This window comes from Primulina eburnea, chromosome 1, assembly GCF_022965805.1.
Source record: "Primulina eburnea isolate SZY01 chromosome 1, ASM2296580v1, whole genome shotgun sequence".
Taxonomy (NCBI): domain Eukaryota; kingdom Viridiplantae; phylum Streptophyta; class Magnoliopsida; order Lamiales; family Gesneriaceae; genus Primulina; species Primulina eburnea.
Window position 1 is genome coordinate 43,640,269 of NC_133101.1, and position 12,121 is coordinate 43,652,389.

The following is a 12,121-nucleotide window of genomic DNA, read 5'->3' on the forward strand; positions in this document are numbered from 1 at the left end:
ATATGAACATATCAGTTGTACTTTCTACTAACATCGGCATGCTCTGGTGGTTAGTGGAAACAAACGAACAATACTAAAATTTAAAAGAACCAAAAGGATTTACTCAAGAATACTCGGTCTTCCTAATTGAATGTGATTACTTTATACCACTATTCACGATAAAAGGAAAACAATTAAATGGAAATATAGACTCCACATAAAACATATTGAAAACACGTTAATAAAACAACGGTTTTTGATAATTATATTCTACCACGAATCTAATTAATCCAGAATGGCAATACATTTCATCGGGGGGAGATTGAGAGAGAAATGCCCAATTACTGAAGTTATCCAAAACTACACAAATTTAAACCAAAAATAACAAGTTTCTTGCCGCTATCAAATAACAAACAATAAAACACAAGTATTGTCGCACATAAAAATTTCCAAAAAAAGACACATAAACTGGAGATTTATAGGACCCAACGTCACAAACATTTCCACACATACAACCTCAAAACTACGCGAACAACAACACTTCAAATGTTGCCTTCAATGGTTGCCGAAAGAAGTACTGTTACCAGAACATCAATCATAACTAGCATTCAAGAATTTCAATAGTTCATTTCGGTTGCCTTCTGCCACTTTGTCCTCTTTTGTTTTCTCAAGCTTCAATAACATCTGCAAAAGGGAACAATAGATCGTATTCAAGCACATAGGCAATGCAGCGAGTATTGACAGCTCTCACTGAAAAGTGGATACATGGGTTGTAATAGCAAAACTATACCAAGAAAATTTTCTATACAATAATCAACTTACTTCAGTATGCTCAGCTTGTTCACAACTGAATTGACTGACTATTCGTGATCTAAAAGGACTCTTCATGGATCCTCCATTTTTTTTGTAAGAAACAGAAGTCTACATATTTGTTAACCACTATGACGCAAAAATAGCCCATAAATATTCGTCAATTACGGATTCATATCCAAACACAGAAGCAACCAGGACAAGTATGGGCTAAAAATTTTGTGCCACAGCAAAAACTCATAGGAGGCATTAACAGATTGCTTCCATATAATCAACTCTTAGTATTAAACAACTTTCTCAGCACAATAATGCAGTCGATGATCAATCCTGGAAAATGCATTTCTTATCATTGATAAATCATTTTTTTTAAAAAAAACAGATGTATATATTTTAATATTACAACCACTCTGATAGTCTAAACTGAAGTCCTACAGTTTGAACCAGTTACATTAGCTGGATGCTACCTTTTTCAACAAAAAAGTTGATAAAATTACTGAGAATCATGTGAATAATTAAAATGCTCCATATTCCTTATTAAATGCTCCATTTCATATTTGGAAAAAGTAACATTATTATTTGATTTTCTAAAATGGAAAATTTCTCACCAAATTATCCTAAAAAATAAAGCAGTGGCACCAAATCATTAACTGTTCCAAACTTACTATGATATGTCAGCACAATGTTCAGATGTCTAAAGCTATTGCTTCGTCAGCTCACTTTCGAACTCCACATATTCAAAATGAAAATTTCAGTAAGCAGCGGAGGTACAATAAAACAAGAATCATGCCAACTAAGGCGCAAGTGTTACCTCCATACATAAGCACATTTGAACAATTTAAAAAATACAACCAAGAACTATCATAATTTACACCTTTAAGCCTCTGTTTAGTTTAAATAATAACAGAATGATTGGTACATTATCAGGCCTTATCTAATGTTTGGTCGGAGTATTGTATTATCATGAAAGCCCGAAAATCATGTGTGAAGCCCGCGCTGTGGACAATATTTTCCAGATACTTTATCACAACCGACCAATGTGATTATCTATCATTTTTGTACAACACAACATGCAAATCTGTATTCTTAGGCTCCATTTGGTACGTGTGATAGAATAAGTAAATGACTAATAATTAGAGTGATTAAAAAATGAGATATATGGTTAATAGTATGGTAGGATAAATAACATGGTATTTGGTATGGTTTTAAAATGATGTATTAATTTTGTAAATTTTATTGTAACGACCAAAATGCCTCAAATGCTAATTAAATATATATTCTTAAAATAATTGGATAGATAATTAAATATTTATAATTATAATTTACATTTATTAAAATTAATTTAAATATATTTATTAGAAATAAATTTGTAAATATGCATTTACTTTAATAATTAAAATAGTAATAATATTTTAAATATTAATTTTATTGTTAAAAAAATTTTAGTGATAATTACAATATTATTGTTTTTTTAAAATAATTGAAAATAATAAAAATATATGAAATTAATTTATAAAAAATATAATAATAAAAATTTAAATATTATAATAATTATTAAATTTCACTAATTTAATTTTCATATTATGTTGAAGAATACAATTCAAGAGTATTATGATCAATATACAATCTTATCATGATCCCTATTCAAGAATTATACATTATCACACCTTTGAGAAGGGATGTTTAATCACACAAATAACATGATTAGTGAGGACTTTCAATCATAATCAAGGGCTTGAAGACTAAATAAAAAATGAACCAAACACAAAATAAGGAATAATGGCTACCAAACATAGCCTTACAATATTACCCATCTCAATAAAGTGGATGAGGACAGACTATTTTTCACTAGCCAAATCATGGCAGCGGGACGAAATGAACAGATTACAGAAATTTTCAAAATAACGGTCTCTGTTATGGTTGACCGAAATATGTGAAACGGTCAGTATTGAATTTAGGGATTAGTGAAGAGAACAAAGAGATGAGAGGTTATTGGAGAAGAAGATTAAAAAATTTAAATGAGGATTATTAAAATTAAATTTTGATTTATAAAGAAAAATAAAAATATATGGGGGAGCTTAACGTCGAGCTTGGAGTAGAAAATGGAGTAAGGGTTTCAAAAAAGGTGAGAGGCTGAGTAAAAGAATTATAAAAGAAAAAGAAAAACAATTATTCTTTAATTGACACAAAAATGTTAAAATGGAATACAAAATTGATTTCTTATTTGCATTTATCAATTCATTTAATAAAAATTTTAATTGTAACCGGTTGTAATTACAATCATAGTAACAAATGATTGGTTAAATTATATTTGAAGATAATAAATATAGTTAGTTTTATTTTTACATAAATGTTACTTGTGAAAAAATATACAAATAATAATTTTTAATCTATAATCGTAATTTATTTTCTAAAAAGTAGGCAGAATTACCAACATATCTCTTTTGTTATTTCCGATCAAAAAAAGAAACATATCTCTTTTATTAATAATTAAGGTCATCGGGCACATATAATGGGGGGCCTTTTGGTTATTTCAATGCATTAAACAAAATTAGTCCCTTATATTTTATATATATATATATATTGTATGTTTGATATGATTTTAATATAAGAGAATCATAAATATATTGTGTTTGGTATGAATATATATCACATTATATTACTTTTCTGTATCTTTCAATTTTTTATCACTCTCACCAATCCTTCAATTATCCTCTCAATCAAATATTTTGTCCTTTACAATCACAAGTGGGTTCATTTTATTTGTCATGAAAATTCTGAACATCAGGGATTTTACGGGGAAGCAATAATACCTTTTTACCAGAGACAGCACTGCGGCGAACACCTTCATCTTTGTCCCTTCCCAAGAACTGAATAAATCATTAATTACATGAGAACATATACCTCCAGCCTTCCTTTAAAAGTATTTTGCATGCTTTTTTGTTTGCCAGTGGATGAGTAGAAAAACAAATGTAGATGGAAGCGGAAGTAAACACCTTAGAAAGCTGTACAGGACCGCTACTTTCCTGCTGTTCCTTCTGTATATGGCTCACATTGCCAGGTCAAGAAAAGCCAAACATCCAGGCCAGCCAATCAAGAGTCCAGTCATCATATAGCAGACCACAGCTCCAATTTCAAAGAGCCATTTATAAGAGGCAAAAAGTTCAATAAGAACCACGTTTCAAAGGGATAATACACGATAATGAAAAAAACATATTAAAATAATGAATAGAGAGCAGAGGTAAAACTTTGTTTTCAAAGCAATTCACTGGCCTCAAAACTAACATAAATATTATTCTCCCAGAGACAAACAAAAGGTAGAAGTTAGAAAAAGAACATAGTGGTCTACCTCTTTAGATTTATGCTTATTGTGCCTATCTCGATGACTTTTCCCTTTCTCTCTTTCTTTAGCCTGAAATATAACCAACCAGCCAATCAGTTACAACAATAAACACTAAATTAATCTAGAAATTAGTACACAAAATGAAATGGCCACCTTCTTAGATCTATCATTTGGTCTATGCCTCTTTGAACGATGAGGCGTTTGTTGTTCACTGCCAAATGGAATGAAAAAATATATATAAGATAAAAATAGATAAACAATAGACGTTAATAGGACCTAGGAATTGGAAGAACAAGAGTTGGAGACAGACCTACACTTTCAATTAATTATATGGTTCAAGAAGAGAGATGTCTTGGCTGTAAGTGGACTTTATAGTTAAACTTAAAGTAGCACAACTAGAACAGATAGATAGAAGGTGGAATTTTATCCTCGTTATTTTCAGATGCAGAGAGGAGTATGTTGGAATATTATAAGTTTCAGAGTTTGGCAAACTAATCTGTAAGAGAAATGAAAAATCTAACTGATCGAACAATCGAGTAATCGTAATTGAAAACTTCATTTGAGCTTAACCGGAAATATCTTATCAACTGAAGTATTCGTAACTGATATGACATTAGTTAGAACTGATAATGTCCAGCTGAACTGATCAGCGGCTGATCAGTTGGCCACGTCATCAGTTGAAGTATCAGCACACAGACTGACAGGTCGTACGAAAACAAATAGATGAATTAGAACAAAACAGTCTGATTACCTCGTACTACTGTCAGATAAAACAATTAGACGACGATTCAACGGATATTTGTCATTAAATGCAGTTAATACGATCGTTGAGATCAAAAACTATATATAGCTGATCGATTCAGTTGAAGAAGGCTAGTGAAAACACATGAGACAATCAAGCTACAATCTTCAATTAGTTGTGATACTATTCACGAGTATTTTCTCAATTTACATATCGCACACTCAAGCTCTAAATTCATTGTATTTATCGGTAGCATTTACGACTACCAATTAGAGCGTTTCAGTCAGTCACTGTAAAAAGAGTTGTTGGACTAAAAGTTTCAGTTTGGCAGTGTGTAAGACCAGCTGAAGTGGATTATTACAATTTGTTGTAATATATCAAAGTCTTTTAGTAATATCCGATCCTCGTGATAGAAGAGGTGACGTAGGGAGCATTTGAAGTCTCCGAACATCCGCAAAAATCTGCGTGTTCATTTCAGTTATACTATCAGTTTTACACTATGTCAATCCTCAGTATTCAATCCATATTTCAGTCTAATTCCGCACTTTTATCAATTGATTGATTTATATCGACAAACAAGATTTTAGGATCAGTTTTTTGATAACTGATTCATATTTGGAAAAGGAATCAAAAATCCTAAGTTTTTATTTAACCTCCTTGAACTCCCCTCACAGATCATATCATGTGGTATCAGAGCGGTTAATCTGGTCTTGAATACTTTCAAACGATCAAACTGATACAGATATTAATGTCTTCATTCAACAAGATTCACATGTTCTCAATGGAAGAGTTTGATTATTAGAAGATAACAATGCAGGCTCTTCTAGCCGCTCAGGATGATGACATGTGGTATGTCATAACAGAATGACCCATGAAGATCATGAAAGCCAACACAGTTGTTGCTCTCACCTATGGAGAGCCACATGGAATAGAGAAACCACGAGATGAGTGGACTTCTGTGGATAAGAGAAAGGCTAACTTAGACAATGTTGCCAAGGACATCCTACATAAAACTCTGGACAAAAACACATTTAGCAAAATCAAAATGTACAAATCAGCTAAGAAAATCTGGGAAAAGCTGATTCAACTATGCAAAAGAAATGAGCTCATCAGTTAAACTAGACAAAGATGAAGAGAGAATATCAGTTGAGATGACACTCTACAGAGGTTTAATAGATTCTTTATTATACCTAACTGCTAGCCGTCCTGATATTATATTTGTTGTTTGTTTACGTGCTAGATTCCAAGCTAATCCTAAACAATCGCATTTCCTAGCTGTTAAAGTAAACATAGATCGCCACTTCCACAACTGAAGCTGGGTATTTAGTTGCTGGAAGTTGTTGTGCTCAACTGCTCTGGATTCAGCAACAACTAAAAGACCATGGAGTAGTAGCGGAAGAGTCACCGATCTTCTATGACAACACAAGCTAGATTGTATTTACATACAATCCAGTTCTTCACTCCAGAACCAAACACATTAATGTCAGACATCACTTCATCAGATACCAGGCTCTTAAGAAGGACATCAGACTGGAGTATATCTCAACTGAACAACAAGCAGCTGATATCTTCACCAAGCCACTATCAGAGACTAAGTTTTCTTACTTTAGAAATATCTTAGGGCTTATTGATTTATCTTAAAAACTTAATTTAGGAGGAACATTGAATTTTAGTAAGTCAACTGATAAGACAGCAGTCAGTTATTCATAAACTAAACTAATTCAATTTCAAATTGATCATTCGGTATCTGAATAAATGATCTTATCCCATAAGTTGATTAACTTTAATTCGTTTAAGTTCCTTAATGAAATCGTGACCAAGATTAAATTGCTTATTCAAATTTGATTCAAATTTTAAATCCAATGATCCTGATTTTGCAGAATGACCAACGGTTGAATATCTTACTTATTTGGTCAAAATCATTCAAGGACTGCCAAGTGTCCAAAATTTGAAGGTCACGAGATATAAATAAAAATCGCCCTCTCATAAGCGTCTCACCATTCCCAAAGTTTCCAAACTCTCGAATTTTCAGAGCAATTCACTTGTACTCTTCTTTCCTTACAGCTAAACTCAATCCAATGGCATCTCAGACACCTGCTTAACTCTCAAATGTTGTTGCAATCGATTTTCGCACACTGAAGAATCAGTTCACAGCTTATTCGAAAAGATTGAAGCATTTGGGCTTCGTACTTTCCTAGGGTTGACGACCCAAGAAATCCATGCTGCGGAGATTTTCTCTATCTATGAATCTAGCTCAATCACTGATGACAGGAAGATTCAGATGAAGATAAATGACCATGTTCTGATCGTGGATGAAGAATTTTCCAGGAACTGAAGGCCTCTCAAGTTTTTTAGAGGTTTCTGCCGCTGATACTGAAGGAATGCAGACCACTCTTTCAACAACTGGGATAAAGATCAAAGTGTCTGAACAAAGAAAGAACTGAAGCTAGAGTACCAGCAACTGGCTCATATTGTTGCTAAGGGCCTTCTAGCAAAGGAAGGTTCTTTTACTGCCGTCACTCTCGAGAAATTTCAAGTGATGACAGATATTGTTAAGGGGAAAAAAATGAACTGGTCGTATATCATCTTCACAATCTTGAAGAACATGGTGCAGAATTCAAAGCAGTTCAAGGGCTTCGCACTTCAGGTGAGCAGGCTAATAACTAAAGACTTTGTTTGAGCTAAGCTAGAAAAACCTTATCAACTGAAGTATTCGTAACTGATAGGACATCTGTTAGAACTGATAATGTCCAGCTGAACGGATCGGCAGATCAATTGATTCTAATCAGTTGGTCACGTCATCAGTTGAAGTATCAGAAGACAGACTGACAGGTCGTAACAAAGCAAAACAGATGAATCAGAACAGAACAGTCTGATTGCCTCGTACTACTGTCAGATAAAGTTATTAGACGACGATTCAACGGATATTTGTCATTAAATGAATTTAATACGACCGTTGAGATCGAAGACTATATATAGCTGATCAAATCAGTTGAAGAAGGCTAATGAAAACACAAGAAACAATCAAGCTACAATCTTCAATTAGTTGCGATATTATTCACGACTATTTTCTCAATTTACCGATCGTACACTCAAACTCTAAATTCATTGTATTTATCAGTAGCATTTAAGACTACCAATTAGAGCGTTTCAGTTAGTCACTGTAAAAAGAGTTGTTGAAATAAAAGTTCAGTTTGGCAGTGTGTAAGACCAGCTGAAGTGGATTATTAGTTATTACAATCTGATATGAATCCTCGTACAAATACAAATAACAAACACGATTAATTTAGAATCGCGTCCTCAATTCAACAATGAACAAGAATTGTTGTTGTGTGCCGATCTTTTGATTCAAGTATAACGTGATTTTCACCCCTAAACTACGTGGTTTAGTAACAAAGAATCACAATGAAAACAATCGACACTCAAACGAACATTCAAAGAACTCGTCTTTGACAATCCGCATAAGAAACGATCGACAAACGCCACAAAGTTAAAAATTTGATAAGTTTGATTTTGAAACAAAGCTAAGCCTTGAAAAGTTTTGAGAGAAAAACTCAAAAGTTTGATATTCAATCAATAATAATCTGAATTGTCTCAAATTTCGTTCATATCTCTTTACATATCAAAAGATGTCAATATCTAGTTGCCAAAATAATAAAAACACTAAATTAGGAAAAGTCCGCGCCGCGCGCATATGCGCGAAAGTTTCTATATTCGCATTTGCACCGCGCACATATACCCGCGCATATGCGCGGAAGTCTCTGCCATGCACGTTGGATAATTTTCCCTTGCGTACATATGCGCGCCCTAGTTCCGCGCATATGCGTGAATGTCTCTGTTCAACACTTCGGTGGCAGTGCTTCTCGCGCATATACGCGCCCCGTCTTGGCGCATGTGCGCGAGGCCCGCGCATATGCGCACCTCGTCTGGGCGCATGCGCGCGAGGTCTTCTGTCTTGTTGCGCGATGCCTTCTGCTTTGGTGTCTTCGGTGGCCCTTCTCCGTCTCGCCCCGGTAAATCTAATGGATCCCATGCTTCCCTCGGAGCTTGGCCGATCATGATCGCATCACAATCTGTGGTCATATATCAAAGTCTTTTAGTAATATCCAACCCTCGTGATAAAAGGGGTAACGTAGAAGCATTCGAAGTCTCCGAACATCCGTAAAATCCACATGTTCATTTCAGTTATATTGTCAGATTTACACTATATCAATCCTCAATATTCAATCTATATTTCAGTCTAATTCCGCACTTATATCAGTTGACTGATTTATATCGAAAAACAAGATTTTAGGATCAGTTCTTTGATGAACTGATTCATATTCAGAAAATGAATCAAAAATCTTAAGTGTTTATTCAACCCCCTTCTAAACACTAAAATTCCCTTAACCAGTCCTATGAAAGTATGATCTAAAGAATGTTAAAAGTTTGTTTTTGACTTTTTGCTTACATAGTTGTAGGATCACTCACCGTTTGGTAAAATATTTTAGAGTTGATTTGATATTTTGCAATTTGGAAGGATGTATGGATAGGTTTTTCGTGCTGAATTGCATACAGAATATATATGAGCATTGGGATTGATACAATGATAATGAAAAATGGTCAAAAGTCGAATGAACCTTCTTTATTAGAAATGAAGTATCGATAATTGGGAAAAATTACTTTTTAAATTTTCCCAGAGTTCATGAATTTCCTGTCAAACTCCCAGGCTAACAAGACAATAAATAGTCACTTGAATCATTTTGCCTTTGGTCAATCACTTGAGAGATTAATACATTTAGCTGGCAAAGCCCAGAGTTCCGCAAAATTTGCTGAAATGATCCTCACTTAAAAGTTAAAACTGGATGGTAAAGCTAAACCTTTCATGAGTCTACGTACCACTTATCATAATCTTGCTATGGATTTGAAAGAAATGTTGACACCTTTACATTTCTGGATACAACTCTAATCACAATCGGGTTCATTCCAGATGTATCATGAGACTAAAACTATTTCAGGACAAAAAATTTAATGTTTAATGCGTCCTGTGTTACAAAGTTGCAAGTTCTCATTTCTCGTAAATCAAAATGCTTCGGTATCTTCAAAGCTTTCCAATCAAAATTTTATATGTTAGGGCACTCAAAACAAATCCTTACAACTCAATAATGTGATCTAACAGCTTCTAAGGGGAAATTCATAACTTCTGACCTCGAATCCAGTAACCAAAAAATCAACCCTGATTCTATAGTATCATAGATATTCAGATAGTATGATAGGAGAAGAAATACAACTTAATGTCAAGAAATTATTTAAAATCGAGATCTACAGAAATAGAGAACCAATATCAAAGGAGATACATGTATGTGAGATACCTGTGCTCTTCGTCGGAGGAGAAAGAAGAGTAGGTATCAGAGGACGAGGATGAATGATGTCTACGACGACGTCTTGGTTGAGAATGACTCTTTTCACGAACTTTCAAAGCACGGTCTCGATCTGTTCTGCGGCGGCGGCGGCGGCGGCTGCTATGAGATTCGTCTGAGGACGAGGACGAAGACTTGGAAGGCGACGATGAGGCAGCCATCGGGATTGAATTTGAGAGAAGTTCGACTAGCTCGTATAAGTGGTCCTCAGTTTTTTTTTTGGGAAATTGCTCCTAAATCCTTAAACTCAAACTTAACTTGTTCCTAACTCTCTAACCATCAAAAACTCTCTTTTAACTCCTTAAACCTATAGAATTGACAAAACTACCCTTATTCTCTATTTTGTTTAATTGATCCTCCGCGCTCCACAAAATAGTATCAGAGCATGGTTAATTTATTTCAAACACGAAAATTTTATTATTACTAGTAATTAAATGTATGAGAAGGAGAATTTCGAAAAAATTATGAATCCGAACTTTAGTTCGAGGAGAATAATTTACAAGAATTATTCCAATATTTTGGAATATACACAAGCTTATCTAACTATTGTTAGATATCAGAAACAGGAGAACAAAGGAAATTTATCTCCTGATGAAAGACAGCAGTGTTTGCAAAACCTTGCATACACAAAAGGTAGACTCTTACAGGCCAAAAAGACCAGATCTTCAATGATCTGTTAAATATGCCAGGGACTACCATCCAGCTCGAAATTGAACTTATTTCCCTAGAAATAATTCAATTAGAACAAGAATTACAGCGAAGTACATGCTTCACTGAACTCAGAACGAAAGGTATGCGTTTACAAGGTTTAAAGAACCGTAAAAACATACTTCAAAATCTACTCAGAAGAAATTCTTCAGAGAACAATGGATCTGTATAAACAGAAGATCTACGAAGGGAAGCAACAGCACCCTCAGGTAAAAATTTATGATTCAGAATAATAAATTTCTGGAGATAGTACCAGACTCCTCTAAGCTCTCTCTGGATCTTAGAGAAATACAGAAAACGGTACAAAATTATGGCAATATGCTATATTATGTACCTCAAAGGATTGAAAAGGTCCTAGAGAAACAAGAAGAAATTCTTGAGATCTTAAAGGATATTCGAACAAGAATACAGAAACTAGAACAACAACCAAGTTCTAGTAGAAGAACTTCAGGAGGCTGGTTACCACCATCCTTTGGTACCGAACCTTTGTTACATCAACAAGAGAAGGCCAGAGTGGTGTCAAAACCTTTAACTGAAGAAGAAAAGATGATCAATCTAATCAAATCTGTCTCAGAAAAGAAATTGATCTGATGACAACTTTAGAAAGGATTGGTTTGGAGGATCTACAAAAGCTTGAGGAATCTTTCGCAAATCTCAAAGTAGTAGATCTAAAGATGAATACAGCAGCAGGTGAAACACCACCTGCAATAACCTGGTCATCTTCCCAGGAACCACCAAGGGAAAGTATGGGATCTCATAATATAAATATGAGAGAATCTCAGACTGATTTCCATACTGGTGGAGGATCACACCCAGCGGGAACAAGGGCAAGGAGAACTCAAATCCCTTTGCACCAAACACCCTATGGGAAAACTGTTTTAGATCCTATACATCCTTACGGGGTTATGCTTAACCTTGATGTATTGGACTTCAAAAACAGAGAAGATCTCATAGACGATTGGACATCTGCTATGAGAATTGCAGCAGGAACACTTGATCTCAACAGAGAAGGATTCATTAAACTTTTGGAAATGAGTCTTATGGGATCAGTAAAAATTGCTTGGGACATGACTTCAGCAGACATGAAAGAGTCAGTCCTAGTTGGAGAATCTCTTAGTGAGATCGCTGGAAAGATGGCTACCC

At 34.4% G+C, this 12,121-nt stretch overlaps 1 protein-coding gene across 3 annotated transcripts; it reads right to left on the reverse strand.

Annotated features, from left to right (window-relative positions):
• Positions 1 to 219: 219 nt before the first annotated feature.
• Positions 220 to 10,484, reverse strand: LOC140829993 (uncharacterized). 3 transcript variants are annotated; one of them, XM_073193284.1, is made up of 6 exons: positions 10,223 to 10,484; positions 4,283 to 4,340; positions 4,136 to 4,198; positions 3,783 to 3,824; positions 3,600 to 3,656; positions 220 to 663 (listed from the first exon to the last, which is right to left on the reverse strand). In XM_073193284.1, exons 1-6 carry the CDS (start codon positions 10,429 to 10,431, stop codon positions 571 to 573), a joined length of 522 nt encoding a protein of 173 aa, XP_073049385.1. In that variant the 5' UTR covers positions 10,432 to 10,484; the 3' UTR covers positions 220 to 570. The 3 variants fall into 3 exon arrangements, with proteins under 3 accessions (XP_073049385.1, XP_073049378.1, XP_073049391.1); XM_073193277.1 differs by having other exon boundaries at positions 10,208 to 10,484; XM_073193290.1 differs by lacking the exon at positions 220 to 663 and adding an exon at positions 670 to 1,513 and having other exon boundaries at positions 10,208 to 10,484.
• Between the last annotated feature and the right edge of the window lie 1,637 nt (positions 10,485 to 12,121).

Coding starts and splice junctions, on each gene's coding strand:
- LOC140829993 (XM_073193277.1), bottom strand. CDS start 10,431: ATGGCTGCCTCATCGTCGCCTTCCAAGTCTTCGTCCTCGTCCTCAGAC. Junction 4,341..10,207: donor CACAGGTATCTCACATACAT/GTATCTCCTTTG, acceptor TCCATTTGGCAG/TGAACAACAAACGCCTCATC. Junction 3,657..3,782: donor GTCCTGTACAGCTTTCTAAG/GTGTTTACTTCC, acceptor TGATTTATTCAG/TTCTTGGGAAGGGACAAAGA.